Below are 12,969 nucleotides of genomic sequence, written 5' to 3' on the forward strand. Positions count from 1 at the left end.
ACACACACATCCAGTGGTTCAGAAAGTAGTAAGTCACAACGAAAGCAGAGGCACACAGTATATTTAAGATTTCATAGCTATAAAAACTTGGCCTAATGTACTCACATTTGACTGCTAGCTTGAAATAATGTGAAGTACAACTTCAGGTATCTCATGCAAGAAAATTTTCATCCTAAACAAACAGCTTTCACTGGAAAACACAATTATCAGTGCAACGTGAACAACTGCTCAAAGTGTCAAAGCATAATGAACAAATGTTCTACTCATTTAATTCAAGTTTATCTTTTGTATTTATTTGCACAATACAAATCATTAAACAGACGTTCTTTTCAGTTTCCACTGTAGACTTTTACATACTGTTTTCAGTTGCTTTGGCTTGTCTGTACCATCACAATCTTATTATCTGGTGTTTGACATTCACATGCCAGCATGGATTATACCTTAGTGTCATACATGTAGTGATCATAACCAATTAGAACAAATACTGTGTTTTGTACAGAATATTTAATGCAAAATAAAAGCTTGAGAGATTTTTTTTCCTTTTTTATTTTTTACAGCCTTGCTGAGGTGTGAAATGGTGTGCTTTTCAAAAAAACACTTAAAATCATTATCTTCTGGACAAATAGTGAAACAATGAGCTCTGTACATAACACCACCAGGTACTGATTATATGATCACCTTTTTCTGGAATACACCAAATAAATACAAGCAATATATGCAACATAAGCTGTTGTCAGCTACCTATTCTAACTCATGCCTGTGAAAATACATATGGGCATGTTGTGAATATTTAAACAGTAAAGTGCTTATAACATCGAGCAAGTAAATGTATCTAGTGTCGTACCACAGGCAAACAGCATGTTCATTTTGGACAAAATAGTCTCCATGCAATTAGTCAGCAGCAATCCCCTGCATTCATTTACAATATTAAACTAGTATAACATCACTTCGGTCATATGGGGTTTTAAAGTCAGGATACAGTGTATACACTTACAAACCTCAACCAATGCTCTACATTAACATACATTTTGAGCATTGCTACAGCAGGGTGTTTTTTTTTTTGTTTTTTTCCTTTTTAAGCCAAACCTTTGGTAGTATAAATGCACCATACATTGAAGATACCACCGAACCAATATGACCTCATTATGCAGCTGACAGGAATGGGAAGAAGAAAAAATCAAAAGCAAATTTAATGGCTTTATGCACTGTGCTCCTCCAGTCATGCTCTATTTTCACATGCCTCCCTGCAGGTAGGAGTTTAGACATGCAATTCAAGCAAGTGATTGCTTTCAGTTCAAAGACAGGCCATTTACTGCCAAGACGACCTTCCAGAATTGTGCTGAATTCAATTATACTTCCCTGCCTCAAATTCAACAACACTTTCTTAAACTCATTGCTTGCCTTCAGCACAATATCTTTGGTTATGTCATCTTCCTCTACTGACTTGGTTCCGTTTTTGCTGCTGAAAGGCATACCCACAGTTATTTCAAATTTGTACCGATCAAACATTTTCATGTGGCAGTTATGCTTTGTCAAATACTTGAGACGACACAATTCTTCCTCCTCCAAAGTGACATTTTTGGGGTCACAGAGAGGGTACGTTTCACCATACAAGCATCTCATCCAATCACCGATAAAAAGTGGAAGCATATTTATTGCAGACTCTGCACTATTGTCAATTTCTGTAACACGCACATACTTGAACCGCCCAGTCCACGTCACTCTGTGTCCTTCCAGGTGACTACATAAAATCTGAGTACGTGCCATGTTAGTCTCCTTCCACGATCGGGGTCCACAGAGGAAAGCATACTGATTCCATGTCAATGTGGAGTTGTAAACTTTCATTCCCTCTGATCGATACACATAGAACCAACAAAACAACACTACAGCTGTAATCCACACCAAAATGAGTTTCACAATCGAGCTTCGAGTAAGGGATTTAACCATTTCAACTACAGAGAAGTTGACTTTCGTCCACCATCGGAAGAGCAGAGGAACAGCACACAAAACTAGAGTCACTACGATTTTCACGAGCTCCAGAGACACAAACCACTTAATGAAATGAACAAGACACATCAGTGCAATGCCTACGCCTAGCACTGGGAGTGCAAAGAGAAACAGAAAATAACCAATTGATGCACGAATGAGCCCAATGCCAGAGGACTCCTGCAGAATGACCACAGAGAGTTCACACCACATAAAGCAGACTAGATATGGGACCAGGTAACAGTAGGTGCCTTTAAAATTCCGTAGTTGTGCCATTCTAAAGAAAAGATAGAACAAATACAAGAACAAAAGGCATGGGATACTTACATTTATCACAAAGAAATGGCCTACAGGAACAGTGAAGAAAGTTTTACCTAAGAATTTCAAGAAGCCAAAATTTCCAGGTAATACCTGCAATAGGGATAAGCAACCAGTTGCTATCTCGGTCATTAATGCTCTTCGTGTGTAAGGTTCTGCACATGTGCTTAAACTCATGTAACTTGTCACTGTGAAGAAAACGGAGATGGTAGCTAACTCTGAGCATGGTATACAGTCTTTGCTTGCTATAGGGAAGGAAAAAATTACAAAGAATACAGAGAGTAAAAAATAAATGTATGGCTCTAAGTGATTCCATCCAAAGTTCACTTCAGCTTGCTCAACATCTAGGTTTGGTTCAAAACGAAGGAGTAAGTCAGTCAAAGTGCGGAAGTTTTCCCAGGCCTTACTGTCCTGAAAAACTTTCAGTGTGCAAATAACCATAGAAATGAAGGACAAATAGAATATGACTAATGGAATAATGAAGGCAAAAAAATCAATTGTCAGATTACTGATGATGAAGAAGAAGATGAGAGCATTGATATGGTGTGTTGGAATAATGGTAGACAACCAGTGCATTCCTGCCTTTGATGCCATATCTATCAGATATTCTTTAATTTCCATAATGGCATGAAGTGGGTATTTTACAACCTGGAAAGAGAGGGAGAGAGAAGCATTTTATTTATGAGCAGTTTTGTATCTGTACATCACAGATGATCATAGCTGAAGCAGTAGCAGTAAATTGTCTAACCTTAGTTGACATGAAAAGATATTTATTTGAAAAGAATGTTGCCAATAAACTGAGATTACTTTGTCTGATATTATTAGATCTGTTTTGATTAATTCAGTCAGCTGAAGCACAGAGGCTATTTTGATTTCAGGAAAGATGAATTTCATTACCTTTGACACATAATTAAATGGCTTCCTTGTCAAATACTCTGCTCCGTTAACATCTTACCGAAGATAATACAGAACTGCAGCCATGTAGTTAATCTTAAATCATTACTTGAGGCGTGAGTACTGTAGCTTTAAAGCACTTAACTCTACCACTGTTCTGCAGGGATTATGTTATAGGTTCTAATGAAAAGGACTTACAGAAAGTCTTTACAGCTGTGGTTTAAGAAAAAATCCTTCCCAAGTACCTATGGATGCAGCTGTCAAAGTCTGTTTTGTAAACAGCAGAAATACCTTTATATTTACATGCATGTGTGTATTCATATGTAGTAATTACGGCTGTTCTTTTAACCTCATAAGAGTAACTGTACATGGTCTTAAAAATCTATCTTGTGGCATTTCCCAATTCAGTCATATGACAACAGAAGAAATGCTGGATCAAATCCTCTGGCAACCACACACTTAACCTCTGAACAACAAAAAGTTACAGGATCTTTTTTTTTTTTTTTCCCAAACAGTTATTCAAATATTACCATCTGCACGTTAGATACTGCAAGCAAACCCTCCCCCGTAAAAAGTCAATTTTTAATGTTGTCCCAGAACTTATGCTTTTATATTATTTACAGCAGTGGAAAGTCCAAGAATGCTTCAGTGAAGATCTATGCATTGTGATGAAGCGGGGTAACAAACACAATGACTTTGGCATAAGCCTGTTTACTCGCAAAAGTATCTGTGTTGTTCTTTATAAATGCATCTCTTTCAGAATAATAGTTATTCAAAATATTGGAAAAAAAGACACCCCCCCATCCCTTTTTAAAAAACAAACAAAACCATAAAAAGTCAAAAAACCCTACCATATGATAACGGACAATGAAATGACAACAATGACAACAAACTCAAGTTAGTAGTCAAAAACCCGCTTCCTCACTTGAAATTTACACTGGTACTGAATGCGTGCTCCTTAATTTTCCCTTCTCCTTTCACTACACCTAGAGAATTATCAGTATAGAAAGCCACTGACAGCAAGTTTCATCATTCTTGAATTCCTTCATAATACAACCTTTTTATACTTCAAGGTTATGGATAATTTTTCCCACCTTCTTGTTCCTGTTTATGTAAGGAAGATTTGAAGTATATAAAAATAACTGTAATAAAAATGTGGCTGTTATGATAGGGCCATTTGAATCCTCATTGAGATCTAATGAAGTTAGATTGTCCCCTTGCAAGGAAAACCATTACTCCTCTCTCTTAAATATATTCCTCATATATATGAAGCTATAAACACATACGAAGTAAAGTTCAAAACCAAATTGTAACAATAATTCTCATACTGTTTTACTGAGACTAAACATCAGCTTTGAGAGTCGAGTGCAAGTCACCTCTGTCTGAAATATGCAAGTTAAGAGTTCTTCAAAATAACCTGTTCATTATTGTCTTTTTACCTTCAGTCGCAGGGGTAACTCTTCAGGAGTCTTCCCTGCCAGTTCATCATCTTCCTCTTCCTGCATAATCAGGTTAGATGGGATGATTCCCTTTGCATATTTCTTGGTAATCTCCACAAAGTCATCCAAAGCAATAAATTTTTTAGCTAAGAGACAAAATACAGACTTTTAGATAAGTAGTATCCCTACAACATTGTCCTGATTATGTGTGTTGGAATATTAATTTTAGAATCATAGAATATCCCGAGTTGGAAGGGACCCACAAGGATCGAGTCCAACCCCTGGCACCACACAGGTCTACCCAAAAATTCAGACCATATGACTAAAGAGCACAGTCCAAACGCTTCTTAAACTCCAACAGGCTCGGTGCCGTGACTACGTCCCTGGGGGGCCTGATATTTTCTTCCCTGTTATTAAAGTTGTACTCTGAGCTTCAAGAACTGAACTACTGATAACACAGGCTTCCCTAGCAACTTGCTCCGAGATCTGTGCTAAAAACAACCAGCTGCTTTTCCCAGCAATATGACTACTCTAAATCTTGTCAGACCAGTAGGTAATTTTATTTTACTCATAAGTAGGAAAACAAAGTGAGTGACTGTAGCTTATCTGCAAGTATTCCAAGGAAAATAGACTGCTGGATTAGGTTACACAGTTTTAATCACAAGTTATCATAGCTCTGGTAACTTTGTGAGAAATCTTTAACTAACATCTACACCAAAAAGAAATAATTGCACAGAAACAGTACTGATTTAGTAACGATTTATCTGTACACTATTAACTGAAAACTGACTTCTGATTAGGTGTTTAATAGACATTTTTCCAATTTCATACCTTACAGACAGATGTGATCATGGGAAATCATAGAATCATAGAATCATAGAATATCCTGAGTTGGAAGGGACCCTTAAGGATCATCAAGTCCAACTCTTGATACCGCACAGGTCTACCCAAAAGTTCAGACCATGTTCAATTATTTATAACTACAGGACTATAAGTTAATTTAGTGTATTAATTTAATATGCTTTGTCTATACAAAAGTCCTCCCTCAAACTATATTAACTGTGATTTAAAATACCCAGCCACAAAATACACTTTGCTCTGTTGTACACAGAGACAAAATTCTATCACTGCCTATTTGTAAAGTATCTGAATAAGAAGCATGATTTATTTACTGGTATGATGCATCTTTTCCACTAACATTTTGTCACCAACTTGATAATACGGTTGCAATTCAGTGGCAACACACAACACAATGAAGGCTTTTGCTAGAGGCCCTCAGACAAACGTCTCGAGTTTCAGAATAGAGTAAGCTAAAATCAAGTAAGATGCTTTCTCTGGAAGTTCAGAAGGAAACTGAGATAGTAATCTGTAACAAACACATCAATTTAAAATTATCAAGTTTTGCAACATCATTACATTGCTGTTCCCTGAGCTCTCACTACAAGGGGAAGGTCAGGGAGCAGTGACACTGTTGTGCAGTATCAGGAGCACGAGGACACAAACACTGGCGGCCAGCAGCTCTGGAAATCCTTACCCACTCCTGTGAGTAGAAGGGAAGCAAGAGATTACTTCAGAGATCTCTAGGGATGCTGCAAGATGATTTATACACTGCTTCCAACTCGTTTCATAGCCAGTGCCTTGAATTAGCATGGATTAGCCAGTTTCTATGGTAGACAAGCTTGATGTCGTTTGTAAAGTAGGATAATTAACAGCAACTTTTTCCATACGCTAAAGCAAATGACACTGCTGTAGATATGAAAGACTTTTGAATGACAAAGATCTGTAACACACCTCCTACACAGTCAGTTTAGCTAGTCAGCTGATAAAAAGATACCAAAGCTGGCTTGCTTAATACTAGTTTAAGATTTTAAAGAGACAGAAAACTGAATTGATTCACTAAGTTTAACACCAGAGGATTAGTGGGTTTGAGTCTGTTTTTCTTCAACTTTTACAAAAACACGGTATTTATGGAAGCCATTTAATATTAAAAAGATACAAATATTTTATAAAAACTTGTAGATACAGAACAAAAGGCATTTGTGTCAAGATACCTGCTACAGGAAGAGGTGTGTTAAAGGAGTTCAATGGAAAAATGGCAACGTACGATTTATCTTTTCCTTCAGTCCCACAACTTGGACGTTTTCTTTTGCTTTTATTTTTAAATTTTTTATTTTGCCATTGTATGAACCTGTATGCCCTGAAAAATACCACATGGTATGCCTCCCAAGAAGCAGTTTAGTTTTCTGCTAGCTATTCTTTTTCATTCACCAGCTGTAGGGCCGCATCACTGGCACACAGAGATCAGGGAGGCTCCTCACTTGTCCTTGGTGGGCTCCAGGTCAGGCCCAATACCAAACAGGCTATCTACATTTATTGTTGTCTTTGGACAAGATATATAGAAGTAAGATGGTCTTTCTGGTGTGGAATCAGCAAGCAGACATGACTAGAACCTCACAAAAGTTCCTTAAAGGCACTCCTACAGGTTCATGGGGTATCCTGAGAAGGAAAGAGTTATTAATTTACTGGGTATAGATGGCCTGCAAAGTGTAATGGCATGTATATTCTCAAGCATGCAACGACTGTCCATTGACAAACATCAGCTTTAATATTCTATTTATGCCTTCATTAAGCATACCCCAGATCAGGTATCTGGAAACAAGCTACTGGCTTAAAAATTATCTTCCAAGCATTGGCAATGTATTAAAACTGAAGGAAAAATTTCCTGCTGGCAAGAGAAATGCAGAAACTCTGCGGATCAGAGAAGTAAATGCAGGATAGTAACAGCTGTCTTGCTCATCCATGAAAAGATAAAAGCTCTCTAGAGGAGAAGGTAACAGCTTAACTCCTACTTTAAGTGTTTGATGAAAACTTTTCGTTTTTAAATGTTATTAGTATTTTGTCACCCAAGTGTCTCTCAAATTGATATAAAAAGCGTATGTTGTAGATTCTACTTTATTATTCATAGATTTTTTTTTCTTCAATTTGGTTATGACAAATTTCCCTGCCTCCCCCATCCGCCATAGGAAAAGAAAAATATGCACATCAATTTCTGCCTACGCTTACGTGTAGGTTCATTTACTCTCCTGTTATTTTATCTGCCATTTAAGCCTTAAAAAAAGCGGGGGGGGGGGGGGAGGGGAGGGGGAAGCTAGTTCCTTTTCTGAAACTTTGAATTACTGAAGAATCCAGAACAAGTGACTTGCTTTGCACTCATGCTCTATCAGCAGGTATCCTTTCAGCTAAGGAATGGAAAGAGCACCAGTGTCATCCAGTGAACACCTATGCGATGCAACTCCAATGAACTCACATACATCTGCTTTACAATACGATGACCAGACAGTGAAACACAGCAATTTTATCCTTATCCTATTTAGAGCTTTCCAAAAGTGGCAAATTAGTTACAGGAACATCTGCCCTACTCTCATCGAAATTTTGATAGGACTAGAAGTTTGGTCTTCAAAATACTATTTCTCCCTGTCATGACTCCCTGATTTATATACACAGGCACGTGTCCCTCCTCCACTTTTACTTCTATTAAAATTAACAAATCTGAAATACTCTGTTCTTTGGAGTGCCAGCTGCATAACTTGATTCTGAAGTCACCTGTGTAATGAACACGATCCTTGAAGGTAAAGGCCAAACTGAGCTGGTGAAATGTAAATTTAATCTTTCAAGAGGTTTAAATGCACAAAACCCAGGTTTGGCTCACCAATCCACGTATGACACCTTAGTTGCATGTATTCTAAGCTACAGATATATTAGTTATATGATGTGGGACATTTAACAGAGTTTTTCAAGAATTGATCTAGATTTTGTATAAACTAATGCATTTCAAGGAAATGAGATTTTCATGACAAGCGATTCATTAAACCTTGCTAGATAACATAATTTGAAAAGTACATATGCTGCACTGTTTGTAAAACATATTCTTAACTTAAAGCCTTCTTTAATTTTAACCTGTTTTCCAATTTTCTTTTTTTTCTGTTATAAAAGTAATCAACGCATCTAAGTATTAGCAGCACAAGCATACTATTAGCACAGAAATTCAGAGTAAGCCAGAGCAATGCTCCACAAAGTCCAATCTCCTTTGACACCAGTGATAATGCCCTAGAGGAAGATGCGTAACCACAATCATCTGGTTTCTTCATGAAATCCTCAGAAAACTTAACTCATCTCCTTTAGGACTGAAAACCACAAAACATTCATATTGAACACATCCTTAATTTTATTTGCCACTCCTCTTTTGCCAGTCCTCAATTTTCTGCTAAGCATTTTAATACTTTGGGCAAAGTGGAGACAGAGTCTTTCCTGTTCTTTTAATTTGGTTTTGATGTTCTTTTTTTTTTTTTTTTCCATATTGCACATCTACTCTCGTACTGCAAGTGAATCTATGTAAAGCTCTTTTTTATCAGCTTCTGATGGGATTCTTCTTCTGACCTTTTCTACTACACCACCTATAAAAAATCCCAATGTTAAGAACCTGTTATAGGCCCAACCTGTCACCCCTATCTTTTAGGCTATTCATGACTGGGATCAGACTTGTAAGTTTGTTAAAATCTGTTCATTCTGTTAAATCTGTTCATTCTGTTTTCTGTGCTACTATGACAAACAACAGAACTCTCAGTTGCATTCTCACTCATTGGGGAGAGTGAGTTTTATATCCAGGGGTTCCTTCCCCATCCAACAAGTGCAAATATGCAGAAAATATGCAGTAGGACCACTAATGATTTGACTTTCCTCCTGAAGGCCCAGGAGCATGGCTGCATTTCTTAGGTACGTGGGGCTAGAGAGAACTTGATTCAAAGTCCAGCCCTTCCAACCCTACAAAATTCGTATTTGACTACATGAGGCTGAACCATGTGCATTGAGTGGTTTAGATCTCCCCACTACGTGAACTGAGCTGCTCCTCTCTATTTAAGTTACGAAAGGAGTATCTTGGTACATCTTTCTCATATAAATTCTTTAACATATACAAAAACACAAGCATTATTTATGAGGGAAAGGCAAACAGAAGCAAGGCAAACAGAATGAGGGATCTGTCCACATTTAAAGACTGCATAATTCATTCCCTTATTGTAATCAGAAAGCTTACTGCAATTCATAAGTAAAAAAATACTGAGAGTGCAATTTATTTATTTAGCATTGAATAGCCTTTTAAGTGCTCGAATAGGAAGAACATAAAGATGACAAGTTACATGCAAACACCTTTTAGCATACTAATCACTGACAAGTTGATGAGAATGGTAACATCTACAACTTCACATGCAGATCAGTTACATTTACCTTGCACACATACTGAATAGACACCATCAGTTTACAGCAACCCAAACTTGCTATACAGCCTTACTCTGGCAGCACAGAATTGCTTAGCAAAACTAAACAGAAACTAAACTACAGTCAACGATTGAAAGAAGCATAATGCACTCACATTCACTGCTCACTAATCGCTCCAGCATCCTCCTCTGCTTCTGCACTGACTTTGGGACTGGGCCGGGTTGCTTCTCACCACCTGGTTCAATAACAGAAGTTCATGGAAAGTCAAAGCAGCCAATTAAAGCGATCAAACAAAAACCAGAAGGTTGTTAAAGCTGCAATATCTGGAGAATAGTATTTCGTCAAACTTAGCACAAGACAAATGTATATATACACATGCAGAAAGTGGCTATATAGCTTTTTATATCCATATTACTATACTGAAAAAAGGGAAGATCATTGGCAGGTAACATATTGTCAGAATGGCCGAATGAGACAGATGTCTTAAATACTGAATTTGCAAATTGAAATATCTGGCAAAATATAAGGTTGATTGTTAAAGAAAAAAGTTAAACACAGCAACATCATAAAACATCTATCTTCCAACAACAGTGCTGAGAATGAAGGTATCTTTAATATTTTGTCACTTGTATAAGGGCTTAATCAAATCACAACCTACAACAAGAGTTGGCAGGCCTTTAGGAAATAACTTCACCGGTCCAGAGAACACGTTTATTAAAATAGTTAGTCATTAGGACAGTTACTTTCTCTCAACTACATCATACATTTATAAATCAGGCATGAGACAGAAGTAAAACTCTCTAGGTTTCTAGCCTGAAAGCTTATATTTCATCAATACCATCAATTGGTTCAGAAACAAACCTTCGTTGTCAACTTGCCCAACATTTTCCAGTAGTTCAGAAACTGCTAATTGCTTCTTCTTTTTTGGATTTAATTTCCAATACATGACTAAGGCAGCTTTTCTCACAGCTCTCTCCAAGTCAGTCTCTGAAGATAATTTTTTCACTTCTTGCTCATTCTCAGAAGTGATGCCTCAATAAAAGAAAAATATATTAGATACTATTATCCCACACCCATGCTGAAATGACAGATTTGCCCACAATTTATTTTTCTCAGTTTAGTCTGAAACTTTTGAAGTTTCATTCACTTCTTGACCCCTTAAAAGTAAGTTACTCAAATGCACTTCTGTGCCCATTGCTTATCAAAATCAAATTACATTAAGTATAAACCGTACTTCAAAAACTGTGCATGACATGCATTATCCTTTTGTCTTTTTCAATTTTTGAAGCACAACAGATAAGTCAAAAGATGGTGCAGATATCTATGGTTGACATTAAAAGCAGAAAGATTATCATTTATTTATTTTTTAAATACGAGTTCAGATAGTTGGCAGACAAGAGGAGCCCCATTCCAAGCGTGGGAAGCAGCATGAAGGAAGGTGTGAATCTTGAAGTGGGAGAAGACAGCGAAAAAGTCCAATTAGGAGAGAGGTTGGAAAGGGGCAAAAGAATGAAACAACAGCAGACGTGTAGGTGGCGTATGGTTACATATGATCTTCACGGTCAAGTAAAAGAAGATTCAACGAAAGGTGGGGAGAGAAAGTCTGAGCATGAATCCCATGAAGGAATTCAAGCAAACAATTAATACAAAACAAATCTCAGCTCATAAAAGCATTTAAAATTACCTACTTGAATGTGCTGTCAGGAACTACTCACATAATTTTTCCATGAACATTCCCACCATATTTTAACCCCTCTTTTCAGTATTGAAACGTAGTGAGCATTATTTCAGACAAAGGAGAAAGCGCAAGCAAAAAGTCTCAGAGATCCCATACCTCTTCTGTCTGCTAAGCACCTACGTAACAATTTGACGGCCTCTCTTCGACCCTGCTTAGCAGCAAGGATGAACCAGTCAACCGCACTACAATTGTTAAGTTCTTCATCCTCCTCTTCCGCTAATCTCAAGAAGTGTTTTCCCACCTAGAACAAGCGGCAAACAGAATTCCTTCTGTTAACCTGAAATACACTCTAGCCTCTGTCTTCCTCCTCCCTCTGCTAGAATAAATTCTCTTGAACAAAAGGTCAAAACATTTGCTCCCAGCACTGAAGAACATAGCTGTAAGTTGATATTCTGCAGAGAAAAATCACTTTCCAGAAGTGGAAATAAGAAGGAATCGCAGTACATTTGACTAGGTCAATGAATTAGTTGCCACTGGTCTTTGGGAACCTAGAAGGATCAGGTAGAGCTTCTGGTATTACACACGGTATTAACAGCAGTCTTTTCTTGGATTGTTTTCTTTCTATAAAAATGGTCAGACAACGTTGTTAACATTACTTAAAAAATACAATAATTAAGTGTAATTACTGGTGCCAGTAACATTCAGAAATTCAAACGAAGTAAATTGGCAGAGGGCCTTGAGATGGAAGGAAGGCTCAGGAAGGAAATGCCGGACTTATAGCAGTTTAGCCACTGAAGGTCAAAGCAAACTCGTGATTAATTAGCGAATGGAATAAAACTAATATTGCTTAAGCATTAAGCAATTTAAATGATATAGCCTGTAAAATCCCTACCATTTCGGATTACAGAAATTATGGAACAATTGCCTATATCAGTTTTAAAAGTAAGACACCACCTTCATTCCTGCTATAAAATTGCAATATATGGTAACGTAAACACACTCATGCAGTAGCACAAAACACTCCTGATTATCATACCCCAAAGTGTTAAGTGGCAGAAATTAGACAAAACTACTGGACATTTTATTTGTATGTCCACAGAATCTGGGAATGTTTTCGCTTAGTTCACTGCACTCCTCTCTCTAAGGTATTGTATTAATTACACCAAGAATGTAACTGGAAATAGAGTACTGCTCCATAAACCCACGGTAGTATCTGCTGCAAAAACAAAACAAAACAAAATAACTGTTTGACAGTTTCTCTGAAACTTTGTTTTTGATATTACCAATAAAGGTGACTACAGAAATACCTTTGAAAGATTAATAATATAGAGTTATTACAAACAGATAGAACACATTGATCTCACCAAATTATTGTTTTCT

At 37.1% G+C, this 12,969-nt stretch overlaps 1 protein-coding gene across 1 annotated transcript in view; it reads right to left on the reverse strand.

The window, feature by feature from the left end:
- Positions 1-44: 44 nt before the first annotated feature.
- The window catches only part of WFS1 (wolframin ER transmembrane glycoprotein), a 36,307-nt gene continuing 23,382 nt past the window's right edge, over positions 45-12,969 (reverse strand). Inside the window, exons 4-8 of the mRNA XM_013179711.3 lie at positions 11,746-11,890; positions 10,773-10,943; positions 10,066-10,146; positions 4,638-4,783; positions 45-2,952 (exon numbers count right to left, since the gene is read on the reverse strand). Of these exons, the coding sequence (XP_013035165.2) occupies positions 1,144-2,952; positions 4,638-4,783; positions 10,066-10,146; positions 10,773-10,943; positions 11,746-11,890 (2,352 nt within the window). The 3' untranslated portion in view covers positions 45-1,143. The remainder of the gene's footprint in view (positions 2,953-4,637; positions 4,784-10,065; positions 10,147-10,772; positions 10,944-11,745; positions 11,891-12,969) is intronic.

Source organism: Anser cygnoides, chromosome 4 (genome assembly GCF_040182565.1).
Source record: "Anser cygnoides isolate HZ-2024a breed goose chromosome 4, Taihu_goose_T2T_genome, whole genome shotgun sequence".
Classification (NCBI taxonomy): domain Eukaryota; kingdom Metazoa; phylum Chordata; class Aves; order Anseriformes; family Anatidae; genus Anser; species Anser cygnoides.